Genomic DNA, 14,603 nt, shown 5'->3' with positions numbered 1-14,603 from the left:
TCTTTTCTGCAGCTGTGCTAAATCAGGGCCTAATTCTAGGAAGTGAAGAACACAAGGCCAAATCTCATTGAAATGACCATTATTTGTACTTGCCTAGCACATCTAAATCTTAGTACTACTCTATCATCTCCTGGCTGTGAAGAGAAATGTTTAAAGCTTAACCCCTTGCTCAGAATTAAACCTGTGACGTGGACTCCCCTCAACTTTGTAAAAGTTAACTTCCAGAATCAGAGTAGAAAAGTTTATAGGAACATATTTTTATGTGGATTGAACCAAAGCTCAAGATCATTAACCCCAGTGTGGATTTGGAGCTTTCAGTTTAGGACTGACTTGTGAAAATAACAAGTGTTTGAAAAGAAAGGAAAATCCAAACACAGCAGCCACCTTAAATTAGTGAGTCGCTACAGTTTTTATGTGCCCAATGTCACTGTTATTCCCCACCCCCACCCCCCCGCCCCAAAATAGTTAAAACACATTTAACCTAGAATTAGGACTTCCTGTAGAAAACTTAGCTGAACAAAAGTGCCTCATAAAGATTCTCATCCCCAATGCTGAATTTTCCTATATTGCAAGTTCAGTCTGCACCATGAACTCAGGCTTCACATCATATTTGGGTCCTATTTTAGGAGAGGACTTATCAGTTGGTAAACAGGTATATATTGCTAAAGCTTGGCCAATGCAAATGCCACTTCACCAACATTCATTTATTTGAATGACAAGGTCAGGTGTCTTGTGTTTTTAATTAAACAAATTCAAAAATACTCTAGCAATGTGCACATCTGTTGAAATGTTTGAAGTAGCTTACAATTTTACTTTTCTTGGACAGTCATGGAAAAGATATAATTGATACTGACTGATCATAAAATAAAAATAAATATATGTAAGTTAAAAAATAAACCAGTTTTCTAACTCCCGTATTCTATAAAAATAGGAATGAAGCCTTTTGTGAGGAACTGCCAAAAGAGCCATGAAAGTGTCATGCTTTCTCTGTGGACACAAAATTGGCAAGTGTAAAAGATTCATATGATCTGGGAGGACAGGATCACTGACATAATACCCTATGGCAAGTTAGAATGAAAATACTAGTAACAATTTTTTTTTTTTCAGAAAAGAAAATGTGAAAGTCATTGACAAAATTATTACATCCAACTAATTTACATTTGAATGTGCCTTAGTTTATCTCACATCTCTTTTACCACAGATAATAATTCTACAATAGCTAAAAGTAAGTGATGTGACTTTCAGTTATATTATACAGTGTCTAAAAAATGTCCATGTTAATGCCTGTCATACAATCACAGCTGTTAGTTTTTTTAGTAGTATTTTGAAGACTCAGTCACTTCCAGCCCCCATACAAGTTCCCCCCACCCCTGTCAGCGTCCTCTCCTTCTTCGCTGGTTCTTGCTCAGGGGCTTCAGGAGAGTCTCTCGGTATTTCACGTTTGTGTGGAACAGTCGGACCATTTCATGGTCTTTGTTATCCAATACTCTGGGCAGAAAGAGAGATGATTTCTGTGTCCTGCGAGTTTTAAAACCCCTTCTGGGTCGTCCTTTCCCATTGATTGAGACATACCAGAGTCTCTCTGCACTGGCTTTGCGCTTGGTGCCGGCTCTGTTAGGTACAGTCCGGTAGAGACGGGATGCGTAGGTGTTATAACCCAATTCGTGGATCCTCTCCACAAACTCACACTCTGCATTATAATTTTCCTGTAAAGCAAACATGACAAAGTTTAAGAAAGACTATATGGGCAATAGCTCTCTTCTACCTCAACAAGACAGGACTAAAGTCTCAAGCAAGACTCTATTCAATTTTAGGATAAGGACAGCAACACATGTGGTAAGAAAAACTCAGAGTGATGCTACCTAAAGCGAGCAGAAGGGAAGCGCTGAGCCTGAACTGCTGTGCAACAAGGAGCTGTCAGCAGTGTGAGCATAGCCCGTGGCTCAGAGACAGAAAGAGGCCAAAAACCAATCTGAAAACAAAAAATGGCATGTGAATATGAATGAATAGTTCTGCTGATTGTCCAGCTGTAAATTTAATTTTTTTGTGCTTGTAGATCAAAATATGCCTGTGAACTGGACAGATGATTTAATTGCTGCCTATCAACCTTTGACATCTATCAAAAAAGGTAAAATACTATTAGTAGTTAGATAAACAAACATCCGGTTTGTTATGGGTATTTGAGCAGTAAACAACACCTTTTTGAAGCTTCTTTCTTTGCTTCAGCACAAAAAAATGGAAGTACGCCCTGCCCACCAGTGCGTTCCTCCCAAATGCTTGGCTGGTCCTTCATCACAAACTGTGAAGGAGAATACACACCCACCCCGGGTGTTCACATTTTACACAGTCTGTCAAAATTCGCCGCTTTCATCTGCTCCTCAAATGAGAGAAAACTGTGCAAAAGCCCAGCATGAGGAAGTCCTTCCTCCTCGCTGGGAGCAGTAGAAAAGGTGCAAATAAAAGGAACTCCCACACTGTGCAGCTTTTCTTAACTACAAAATCATCTTTGCTGTACCTGTGTGACTAACGCTTCAGTATCTAACAAGTATAAAGCACAGAGGCAGAGGGGAACTGCTACCATGGTCTTTACAGAGGTTTTTTTATTTTGCATCGCCTCTGTGGAGGACATGGAAAGGGCACAGGTAGCCAGGCCGGGGCCAGAAAAGCCATAGGCTCCATTAACAACATGTCTTTAATGCTGTTCACTCACCAGAAATGCTGATAGGCGTTTAACAAGATTTTAAAAGACTCCACATGTCTCAGCCTCACAGCTGTAAAACGGAAGTGCCCTTCCTTGCAAGGACAACGTTTTAATGTGCTGTGGTGCTGGAGCCCACGCAACTGCCACATGTAGGTAGATTTGTCCTGCTGTCTGCCTCAGTTCTGGTTGTAGAGGGTTATCACAGAGGATAAACCTAGAGGATTATCACAATCCACTAAGGACACAAAGGAATTCTGTAGACTCAACAAACTCATTTTATTGACATGGGAAAATTGGTGATCCAAGGGATAATGGAGTTATTCCAATACCATTTAATAAAATGCTGCCTACATAATTATCCCCAAAGAAGTCAGCCTCATTTGTACACAGGTTCCTGGCACAGTAACATCAGTAAAGTCATCGGTCAGTTTTTTCTAGGCAAGCAAAGCCAGGAAGTTTCTCCTGAGCTGAGTCCTCACCCTTTGCTGCTTCTGTGAAAAAAGCTGGAGTGGAATAGCTTTTCCTGGATTGTCCCTCCAGCTCTGAAACACAAGTCTGAAACACAAGTCTGAAACAGTCTCTCTCAAACTTGAGCTGGAGCAGCAAAAATTATCTTTTCTAGTTGTACAGAACCCTTTCATGGCTGATATTCCTTGGCACGTGACAGCTGAACAAACTTCAGGATGGCCTGATGTTCCTCACACTAGAAAGGGAAGTCCAGGAGAAAAGGAGTCTCAGGGCTATCCTACTCTAGGCTTTTCTCCACTCTAGGAGGGCTTTTTGCTTTAGTCTTATTTTAATTCAGCTTACTTAATCTGGAGGAAAAACATACCTATTTTGAACAAGAAAGAGAGAAAGATGAGAAAGAACTTGGAAATTCATCCTTCCCATTGATTTCTTTGGGGCAGACGCTGGCTCTGAGCTGATGGAGGAGCTCCATTGAGAAAGAAGCCCATATTAATCAGAATCTTAACTGGAAGCATAGAAGTGGCCAGCCTTAACTCTGGCACAGCAGAGCTAATATGTCTTCATTCCACTTTCAGCTGCATTTTCCTTTGCCAGAATTGTTTGTGATCTGCTTCTCTGCACCAGCAAAGAAACATCATCTTTATGCACAGGCCCTTTAATCAGTGTGCATCACGTGAGACACATTACAGACGCTGGGTCGCAAACACTATCAGAACATTCTTGAAAAGGTGGAGGAAAATCCGTTAAACCAGGGAGGCAACTGAGTTGATTGTGTTACCTAGGTTGCATTCACATGGAAAAAGCTCACATTGCTGGAGGATATATCTTGCTGTTCACATCAACAGATTTATATATAATGACTAATTGGAGGAAGCAAGTTTCACATAGCCATAGTTTACCCTCTTCAAATCTGTTTCCATACCGCAGGATTCCTAGAGAAACTGCACAGTATGGCTGTTACACAGTAAGAGATCACAAGATTGCTAGGGATGTAATCAAAGACGATGGGAGAAATTCAAGTAGGTAGATAATGTGTATAGTATACACGCTGACAAATACGCCTTAGTGTGTCCTTGAATGTGAGGAAGTCTAAGCTAAAGTGTTTTATTCACTGGGGGGAAGTATTGGCTGGACTGAAAAGGCAAGACTCCCACTAATGTCAGTAGAGCCCAGATTTTACCTCCAAGATCGGGACAAAAAATGAGGTCAAAGGAGTAGAATAAGGTGTTTATTTTCACCTTTGTCCTTTTGCGCCTTCTCATACCTCCTTCCCCTGTTATAGCCCTGCCTTTTAGTACCTGTAAATTCTTTCACTGCCCAACCAAAAGCTCTGTGCAAAGAAACTCCTCTCAGTAGGCTGCTTTCCTGCAACAGAGGTGCTCGATTGCTTCTGGATATTCTTTATCTGACATGTATATCCTCTGCCAGTGTCCAAGATCCACATCAAATATAAATATGGATAATTTTGAATAGAGGTGGATGTTCTGCACTGCAAAGGTTGGCTCATGAGGTCTTTATCAGTGCACCCGATTGCCCAGAACTTTGGCCATGTGAAATTCCTTTGCTAAATACAGTCTTCTGCCTTTGGCCGTACAAGCAATAAGAAAGTAAGAACACAGCTTCTTTCCACTCTTAAAAATATACCGATTGGTTGCCTGTAACAATTCCAGACAAAAATCTGTTATAACACTGCTCTTTTCTCTATAAACATTTATTTATAAGAAATCAGTTCTCCCCACTGGACTGGTTCTCCCCATAGGAAATGACAGGCATATGCCAGTCTGGAGTAAAACTTACTGATGCATAAAGTCTGCCCCTTTTGTTCATGGCCAGGTATCTGCCAGAGAACAAGCCCTTGATGGCAACGATTCCAACATCAACAGCAGTTATTTCAAGAATACCTAGAAACAGAAACAATTATGAGATATGTTGTTGCTCCCCATTGTGTAATTTTTTGAAATACGTTTGAATGACTGCTTACCTGCAGACTAGGATTTCACAGCTATCACTAGCTCACACCAAAATCATAGCGCAATCATGCGAATGAAACAAGACTATTACTTGAAACAATATAAAACAACGACGATGTGGGAATTGTTTGAGACAAGCTTGACAATAAATCCCGAGATGTCTGATTGAGATTGAACTGTTTCAAAAATGGAAAAGATCCGACACTGAACTAGAGGTTCACTTAATCCTATATGTGTATAAAAAAGTTTAAATCCTCTTTAATGCTTAGGAACACAAGAGCTCTTGACTTATTGAAACCAGTCACAAAGCTGTCCATTTCAGGACAAAGCCCTTGCTGAGATCTCCAGAGGGTAAAACAGAGCGAGTCGGCTGCATTTTAGAGCCATGTATATAATCATGAAAGGAACTTGTCATTTAGGAGGTCAATGTAGCCCTCCAGACAGGGACAACATGACTGTCTGAACCAAATTAAAAGGGAGGAGATTTTCAGGCCATCAAAGATGGGGTCTCAAACGCAAGAAGAGTGTCACAGGCGAGGCTGGCACAGTACCTGCCAAAATGTTTATGACCAGCCAAAGGTGCCACGATGCTGATGGAGGCACAAACGGCTCAGGAGATGTGCTGGATGTGCAGGGCTCTCTGGCTGGCACACTCAAACTCTGCTCTCAGCTCTCCAGCTGTGGCCCAATGGCTCGGTACTTTCTATGAGCGTTTGGAGGCGAGAGGTGACCCCTGCACCCAAAACCATTGGTGCCCTTTGGCAACGATAAAGCAGAGCCAGGGGCCTGTCCCCTTTGCAGAGCTGGATTGCTGGCCTGACAGCGTCTGGGAGGGTTGGGGTGGTTTGGGTACAGCTGTTTTGAATCAGGCACCAGTTCGCTGCTGAAGGATGCCTCCTCCAGGTTTTGATAGCGAGGGGCTTTTCCTCTAGGAAATAGTGGGTTTCCTTTATGGACTTCAGACAGATCCCTGAGGTCTCCCTGTCTCTGCATGCCATCACCAGCCGGGATTTACGCTCCCCGGGGCGGCGGGGCCGGGGCGGAGGCCGGGCTGTGCCCGAGGCCAGGGCTGGGCTGGGTGCGGGGGTGCCCGGGGCTCCCCCCGGGGCAGCGGGGACGCTGAGCCCCGCTCTCCTCCCTTCTGCCGCCCTCGCACAAACCCCCTCACCGCCGACATATCCCGTTTCATCTTAATTACCGCCGGTCCCCGGCACATGTCAAAGGGGACAGATGTGATTTAGCCGGTGGAAGCCCAAGCCCCCCGCGGGAGACGAGCGGGGCGGGACGAGGGAGGCGAGGGCAGCCTGCAGCCCCTCGAGGAGGGCGCCGGGGCTCGGCCCCGGGGGAGGTGCGAGGGCACCGGTTGCTCAGCGGGCCGGGCCGGGAGAGGGCTGGCGTGGGAAGCCCCCGGCGGGGCGAGGGCAAGTGACAGGGCGGGCAGGATCCCGGGCCCCCTCGGGGGGGGGAGCTTGGGAGGGAGCCGGGGTTTGGGGGTCCCGCTCTGCCCCGCGGGGACTGAGCCCCTCCGCTGCCGGCAGGGTCCCCGCATGCCGCAGGGCCCGCTCGGGGGACCCCTGCCCGGGGGGCGGGCAGAGGGGGCTGCCCCGAGGAGCCCGCCAGCCCCCGGCGCCGGAGCCCCGGGGTGCGGGAAGGGCGCTGCGGGGTCCGGCGGGGCGGCCCCCGAAACGCCGAGGCGAGGTCTCGCCAAGCCCGAGGAGGGAACGGGGCGAAAGCTCCGGCAGCTGGGGAGGTGGGGGGGGGGGGCGGTCCCCGCCGAGGAGCCCCAGCCGCCGGGCGGCCGCTCCGGCCCCGGGGCAGCGCTGGGCAGGAGGAGCGGCGGGAGCGGCTTCACCACCGGCCCAGCACCGGCTCAGCACCGGCTCAGCACCGGCTCAGCACCCCCCCAGCACCGGCCCAGCACCGGCCCGGCGATGCTGGAGCGGGTCGCAATTGGTCCGAGCGGGAGAGACCCCCCTCCCCGCACAGCCCGGCCCGGGGGAAGCGTGATGGGGAAGGGTGAGCCCGGTACTCACTGAAGACGCTGTTTTTCTCCAGGGTGCCGTTGATCTTGCCGTTGGGGTGGATCTGGAGGTGGTACTTGGTGGCACAGTAGAGTTTCCTGCGCCTGGGCGCTCCCCCGAGGTGCTCGTAGACGCCGCCGCGGCCCCCCGCATCCCGGCGCGCCCGGGGGTCGCTCGGGGAAGCTCCGGCGGCCTCGGGCACCCCCGCGGCCCGCCCTGGGGACCACGGCTCCTGCACCAAACTCAGGAACAAGATCCAAATTATAACCATTGTGGCATGATGGCCGCAGCGCTTAGTCTGCTGGGGAGATGGAGGCTTGGAGCGAATGACACCAGGGGTCCCATTAAAGACGTCTTGCTAGCAGCACTCCCAACTTGCAGAGCACACGCTGGTTCGAGCCGCGAAGCATTGGCAAGTTTTTATCAGCCCCGATCTGGCCCTTTTATCTGTCTCAGATTTACTTAAATCAATAGACATCAGCAAAGGCCACCGAAGAGTCCCAGCTGTTTGTATTAGATGGAGCTGCCGTGATCAGCCTTCTCCTTGGGTTTCCAGATAGACAGACGGCATGCATGAGAGACAGAGAGGCGGGGGGGCGGGGGGGGGGGGTGGGGAGGCACCCACTGAATTTCGGCAAGAGGCTGTGGGGAAAATAGTTGATCGACGGAGCATAGAAATAAAAGCGGCTCCGGGCAACAATAGCCCGATCTGCGACCAATTGATAGAAAGCAGAGGAGGCAAAAGGTATCAGTCTCGTGTGAACTCCCGGAGCGCAGCGTGGATAAAATTACACAGCATCTCTCCCCGGCACCCCACCCGCCCGCACACCCCCGCACGGGGGGGCTGGCTGCGGCCGCCGCCCGCCCCGCTCCCGCTGCCGGCCCCGCGGAGAGGCGCGGAGAGGCGCGGAGCCTCCGCCGGGCACCGCCACCCCCCGCTCGGGCCGGGGCCCGCCTGCGGCAGCCGGGGGGGAGCAGCGGCGGCGGGCGGGGGGTGTGTGTGGGGGTGGGGGATGCTCGAAGCAAACATCTTCGGGAGGCGGCTTTGGAAAGCGCGCAGGTTGCGCGCAGGAGCGTAAGGACAGGGGGTGCGGGTCCTGGCTTCTCGGGAGCCCCCCGGGCCCGCAAGCAACCAGCTATTACTAAATCAAGCAGTTCACCGCTACAATACGCGTTATTTCGGTCGGTCTTTCAAGATTTAGTCATTTCCAAATGCACTTAGCCAAAGCAGGGCCCTGCGCGCGTTTGCAAGCAGCCGGAGCTACTACTCCCTTTGCCTGACTCCGGTGCCTGGCGAGGCTCAGCGGATCTGCGCTCGCTACCATGCAGCTTCACACGCCTGCCTACGCTTTCAAAATATGATGGAGCCGCCTATAAATAAATATAAAAGAAGGCAAAAGGTTCAACAACCGAGTGAATTACGCTGTCCCTGTGTGCTACTCAAAGGCAGCTCGTTAATTAGATTTGCATCTGAAACAGGCAGTAGGAGTTTTGGGGAAGTGTTTGAGAGATAATTAGTATTAATGTGCTGGAAGGGCACACAAATACACCTTTGAAGTGAGTCACGTCAGAATTCGAGCGTTTGACCTTGATCAATATAAATTTTTGCCGGAATCGGTGAACAAGAAGAGGTCTATAAAATAGTTTTAAAAACATTCCTAGGTAGAGGAAGAGGATTTTCTTACGCCTTAAAGAGATTTTTTTTTTTTTTAAAGGAAGCTTTTTTAACTAGTGGGAAAATAAGGGAAGGGATACGACCTTTTCCTAAAAGGAATGGCAGGAGGACGAAGCGATCTCGAAAGCGACTCCCTATTTTAAGCTGTGCTTAATATTTAGTAGTTCTCCAAGGCTAAAAGGCTTTTCATTATACAGTCGTCTGGAATAAAAGGAAACACATAAAAAACCCACAAGCACCCCTCTCCGCCATTACCACCCCTCCCTCCCCCTTTTCTTCTCCGCAAGTTAAGCCCCAGCCTCACAAGGAGAGTTTGATCTGGGGATGATAAATGTTTGTACAATTAATTCTTTATTGCTGTTCTTCTGCAATGCCACTTCCAGGCAGCCATGTAGTTCCAGTGTATTTAGTAAAAGCAAACGGCTGGAAATTAAAATAATTAAAGCACTGTATCCACGTAAAACTGTTGAAAACATAAACGTGCAGGACCCCAGTCCTGGGGTGCGTGCGGGCGGGACGGGCCAAATCCTGCGGTCCCTCCTGAAAGAAGAACCCCTCTAAAACCCCTTCCCCTCGGGATGCGGGATGCACCGCAAATCGTGTCCCACGGACTCGTAACCTCCCACCAGCTCCCAGGCAGAAGTGGGAGCAGAAAAATAACTCTTAGCGTGCCACGAGTCTCCTGAAAGATGCTTCCACCGGCACCGCGCGAAGGCGAGGTAAAATGTAATTACTTGGAGTAATTATAGCGATCGCTTCTGAGTAAATCTCGGGTCTCGTCCCGAGCCTACTGCACCGCCCTGTAGACGTGCAGCTGACATTTTACAGTTTGGGATTTGCAGGGCATTTTTCATTAGTGCTCTGGAAAAAAACAATCCCGCAAGATCCTCCTCCCGTCCCCCCCCCTCCCCGCCTCCCACCGCAATAATAAACCAAAAAGAGTAGTGGGTGGAAGAGTAACACGTTAATGACTTTTGCTCAAATTGCTTCCATCTTGTTCACATTTTCATAATTAGCACCATCATCTACAAATCTTTCCGCCCTGGGCATCTGACACAGACGGGCTTCCCGAGCGATGTGTATTCTACTTATTAGGGAGGGGAACACTTGTAGGTCTATCATTAATGGTTCCCTTTCAAATGAAATGAATCCGACCTCCCCGGAAATATCAAAGGGCTGTAGCTACCTCGTCTCACTTGGTACACCACTGAATAGCAAGCAACCTTAAGTCGTTTTGCTCGAGTCAGACGTCTATACAATAAAACATAAGCCCGCTCTTGTATATTTTAAGTTGTCTGGTGACCATTTTTGAAAACAAAAAGGGTCCCTTTGATGTGGTCGAATTCTAACAGGGGGTGGGACGTCAGATGTGGTCTACCGATTCTTTCTGGAAATATTTTTAATTATGCCCCAAAGCTCCTTGTAGCCCCAAAGTAATAATCAGAGAGCAGTTGGAGTCTGTTGCTTAACGTGGAGGGGAGGACAGGCTCTAGACCGTATGGAACTAAATTAGAATTATAACCGATAACTATCTATTAATTGGCTGGAAATGCGTGATTTTGAATGGAACTTGTTGGGTATCCATTCTCCTTTACGCTTGATCTTGCTGACGGAATATTTCTAAGCCTTCTTACAGTTCAGCCATAAACCCAGCATTTTTCCTGGCAAGTCATTGGGTAAAAGTGAGGATTTGGGACAGATGTTTTCATCCCTACAGCGTGCGTGCCCTAAGCACACAAAGCACTTGTATTCTTAACTGATTACCCTCCGAAAAGGACTGTATATTCGCATATGGACGTCCAAGACCTTTGTGACGAAGCAATGTATATTTCTATTTAAGTATTGCATAAACGTAAACGCGGGGGAAAATCCCGCAAAATTTTGAAAGCGCCCCCCCCCCCCCAACTTAAAAATGCTAATTTTAACCTGTAGTAAACTTTTCAAACACACATTTTGCAACGATTCAGCTTTAACGCTGCTGCGAATCAGGATCTGGTTTTACTACGCGGTGCAACGCCTCTGCTGCCGCAGCCCCTGCTCCGCCGGCCCCAGCGCTGATTTACGACCGGCCCGTTACTCTAACGAGAAGGAAGTTACAATTTGTAGAGCAATAAATACCGAGGCGGTAGGTGGAGCCCCCGATAGAAAAAAAAAAAAAAAAAATCGCCCTCCTTCGCCAATTAAAAATCCATCCTAGCTGAAATGCGGACCGTGGGAAGGTCTCAAAGAAAACACAGCCTCGGTGCCTCTTAGGTGTTAGTTTGCAGTGGGCTAATGTCATCTTCTGAACAGAACTTTCCTGCCCGATGCGGTTCGCTCACACCTGCTGATACTGGGAAGAAGCTCTAAAATTCAATTGATTTTCTTCAGCTATATTTTGTTTTCTCTGTGGTTTCCTAGCGGGGCTACTCTGCACCCTGTGAACAATATAATCTTGTTTAAATGACTTTCAAGACCACACAGCATTGCATTACCCTGTTCTATACATGTAGGCAATACTGTTTATTGTATTGTACACTATTAACTCCCAGAAAGCAGGATGAAGGGAGGGTGGAGGAGGAAAGCTCCGGGGAGTAAATTCATAGCTTCCAAGGTTCAGGTTGCTTTCTCAGGTGGAGAAAAGAAGATTTAGGTCATTTCAAATGAAAACAGATAGAATTCTCTAAAGGAAATGTTCAACACGTAGCAGGCGTATCATCATTTTTCCCTTTATCCACTCATATGAAATGTTTTTCATGTTTACAGTTACTTTTTATGGTTCATGGATAAACAATCTGAGGTCTTCAGATCTGGGATGATACAGTTGCTTCTATACATATTATGTAGGCTGCTGCTATATTGCACTTCAGACAATAAATTAACTCAGATTTTTTTCAACTTCTTTATTTAGGTTAAAAACACGTGGGGTTTACTGATATCATGGAGATCTGCTAACTTATCTGTTATATGGATATGTATTATTATCATTATTATTTTACTGATGTCAAGATGCAAATGCCTAAGTTCCTTACTCCAGGAAATTTTTACTAAAGTTGGCAAGAGTTTCTTTGGCTGAGGACTGAGGGATTAATCCTTCATTCAGATTCCATGGAATTCACTAAGAGCCTTTTCTTTAACGCCAGTGAATTTGGATCAGGCCCAATCTTATTACTAGAAAAAGTATTTTCCCTTGTTCTCACATAATCTCTTAATGGTTTACTGAATGAAAATATTCAAAACAATGAATGCAGCAACATTAAACAAAAATTTTAAATCTCTTCCCTCTGTTGTTTATTCCTTTTCATACAAGAAACAAAAGAAACAGTAGAAGAAATGTAACACTACCGAAATACGTGCGCCGGTGCAGTTTAGATAACCGTCACGTGGCTTGTAAAGATTTGTAGCAGGTGCTACAATAGGGATATTCAGACCAATACAGAACTGTAAACTGCGGCCATGAAAATAACTAAACACAAGGGATATGGGGATGTCTAGAAGAGGAGAAAGGGAGTGTAAAAACAGTAGTGTAATTTGTTGATAATAACTTGGGGACCAGATTTGCATACCTGCCTCACACCTTTGATATCTCAATCATCACTTAATAGCCTGAGCTCTTGGAAAAACCTTTGCTCCTTTTTTTGGTAACTCAGCATGTGTTTTTGAAATTGGCTTCAAAGCATTTCTTTAGATTTAGAGAGAAGTGTGGCGTACCTGAGAGAAGTATCTGGCCCCTCTCCATGATGTAATTGCACTTCGTGCCTGAAGGACCTGCTATTCAGATAAATCTCTTACTACTTTTAGAATTTATCTCCTGGTTACTTTCACAATCAGAGGCTTGTTACGATCTCACTCAGCCCTGCAAATCTTTGAGAATTGGGTTACCTGAAGATAAAAGATCTCTTTTTCTCCAAGCTGTCGTTGGATCAACACTTTGCAAAATCAGATGACAGGCATAGGGGTCAGGCCCAGGTCTGTGCACAGGGCTGCCCAAGTGCCAGGGATAAAAACTGGAAGTAGCTGCCTTAGGGAAATGCCATGTGCATGAACGTATGTCCCTGGAGGAGGAAAACTAGTGCCAGGGATTATGCACTCCGAACTGAAGATTAGTAACTGCTGCATTTAAACTTTTCAGGTTTTAGGGAAGACTATTTCAGATCAAGGTTTGCATCATACAGCTGGGGTTTTCCCAGAAAATCCCTTTCATGGTTATATGTTGTCCTAAGGTGGTCACGATGCAAAGTATCTTGAAGTTTGGCCTAGATCAAGGGATAAGAAAGTGGGCCAAGTAGGCAGGAGAAGTACAGGCAAGGAAAGGTTATGCAACTTTCAAATCTAAAAAGATAATGTGGAGAAAAAACAGAAACACAAATTAGAATTAGTACCTTAGATGAATTTCAATGAAATTCCTTCTTTTGCCTCAGGGAAGGGATGAAAGTACCTGGTATTTGTCACCGGTGCATAAAGGAATGATCCCATTTGTATTCCTCACGCACACATGTGCACAAACACACACTGACACGCCACACAGTAAAGGTGAGAGGAAAACGTGCAGTGCGAAGAAGGAACAAATTAAAAGAATCTCTCCTTCTGGTACTCCCCACATCTACCTATCAGGGCCTGGATGGAAAATAAAATGGAGCAATAAATTACTCACTAGTGTCCTAGGTACGGCTGCAAATATATGAGTTTCTCTCTAGACCCAACATGACTATGGCTTGGTTACAGAGTTTCAGACTCTGGCCACGACATCTCTGTCCCGTCTGTGTTAGGCAGGTAGGAGACACTCAGGACACAGGGGTCACCCAGGGTGGTCCTGAGGAGTCCCGAGAGGCTTGGGCTGAAATCAGTGTTATTTTGTTCCCCTCCAGCTCTCTGCTGTGGTCACCCAGGAGGTCTGCAGTTGAGGAGAACATGGGACCAGGCTCTGGGGCTTACCCAAGCTAGCCGAAAAGTGGCCTCTACTTGATACTGTGCAGGTATAGACCCTTCCCACAGACTCCCTCTGTAGGGAGGGACTGAAGGTCTCTCTTGCTAGATCTGGAATTCCCTAGAGCAGTTAATTTACTGCTGAGAAAAAACACATATGACCTTTCTTCATAATTTTTTCCCATTTTGTGGAAGTGGAAGTCCTACTACTTAAATCCTTCTGACCAGCAGTGGTGAACAAGGAGGAATTAATCTCTTTTCACTGCTACATCCCTCTGCCTTCCTTTAGGAAATTTATACTTTTTATATGGGCACTTCAACATTGACATTTCAAGGTAGAGCTTGCAGTATTTTTCCTGAGCAGTAGCTGGGCCTAGCAGTACAGCTATCATTTGAGATGCCCCCACACTGAGTTCCCTTTTGCATAACATTTCAGCATCCCTCCCTGGGGCACTTGGTGTCTGGGTACCAAACCCTCTTTGCTGGCTTCTCCTGCAGCCCCAGAAGCCCTGGCAGCCCCTGGGCCTTGCTCCTGGCTGCCCTCTCCCCTTCGGCACCTGCTCTTCTGCAAGGCAGAGGGCTCCAGCACCAGGGTTCTGTCCTGTCACTGATCACCCCACGTAGCAGACATGGCCTCAGTTCCTCTGGTGCTTTTCTTCTCTGCAGCCTTTAACAAATTACCTGAAAGGAGGTTGTAGTGAGGTGGGGGTTGGTCTCTTCTCCCAAGTAGTTAGCGATAGGATGAGAGGAAATGGGCTCAAGCTGTGCCAGGGGAGGTTTAGATTGGATATTAGGAAAAAATTCTTCACGGAAAGGGTAGTCAAGCATTGGAAGAGGCTGCCCAGAGAGGTGGTGGAGTCACC

At 47.0% G+C, this 14,603-nt stretch overlaps 1 protein-coding gene across 1 annotated transcript; it reads right to left on the bottom strand.

Moving 5' to 3' along the window:
* Positions 1-1,373: 1,373 nt before the first annotated feature.
* On the bottom strand, positions 1,374-7,431 carry FGF3 (fibroblast growth factor 3). The gene is made up of 3 exons (XM_075712949.1): positions 7,173-7,431; positions 4,967-5,070; positions 1,374-1,706 (listed from the first exon to the last, which is right to left on the bottom strand). The coding sequence occupies exons 1-3, from the start codon at positions 7,429-7,431 to the stop codon at positions 1,374-1,376; spliced, it is 696 nt and encodes a 231-aa protein (XP_075569064.1).
* Positions 7,432-14,603: the final 7,172 nt, after the last annotated feature.

Source organism: Pelecanus crispus, chromosome 6, assembly GCF_030463565.1.
Source record: "Pelecanus crispus isolate bPelCri1 chromosome 6, bPelCri1.pri, whole genome shotgun sequence".
Classification (NCBI taxonomy): Eukaryota; Metazoa; Chordata; class Aves; order Pelecaniformes; family Pelecanidae; genus Pelecanus; species Pelecanus crispus.
This window is presented reverse-complemented; position numbering and strand designations above follow the sequence as displayed.

Excerpts from the sequence above, each read along its gene's own strand:
- FGF3 (XM_075712949.1), bottom strand. The coding sequence starts at position 7,431 with ATGGTTATAATTTGGATCTTGTTCCTGAGTTTGGTGCAGGAGCCGTGG. Across the intron at positions 5,071-7,172 it reads GGAGAAAAACAGCGTCTTCA|GTATTCTTGAAATAACTGCT; the intron begins GTGAGTACCGGG and ends TTCTGTTTCTAG. Across the intron at positions 1,707-4,966 it reads GGGGCAGACTTTATGCATCA|GAAAATTATAATGCAGAGTG; the intron begins GTAAGTTTTACT and ends TTTGCTTTACAG.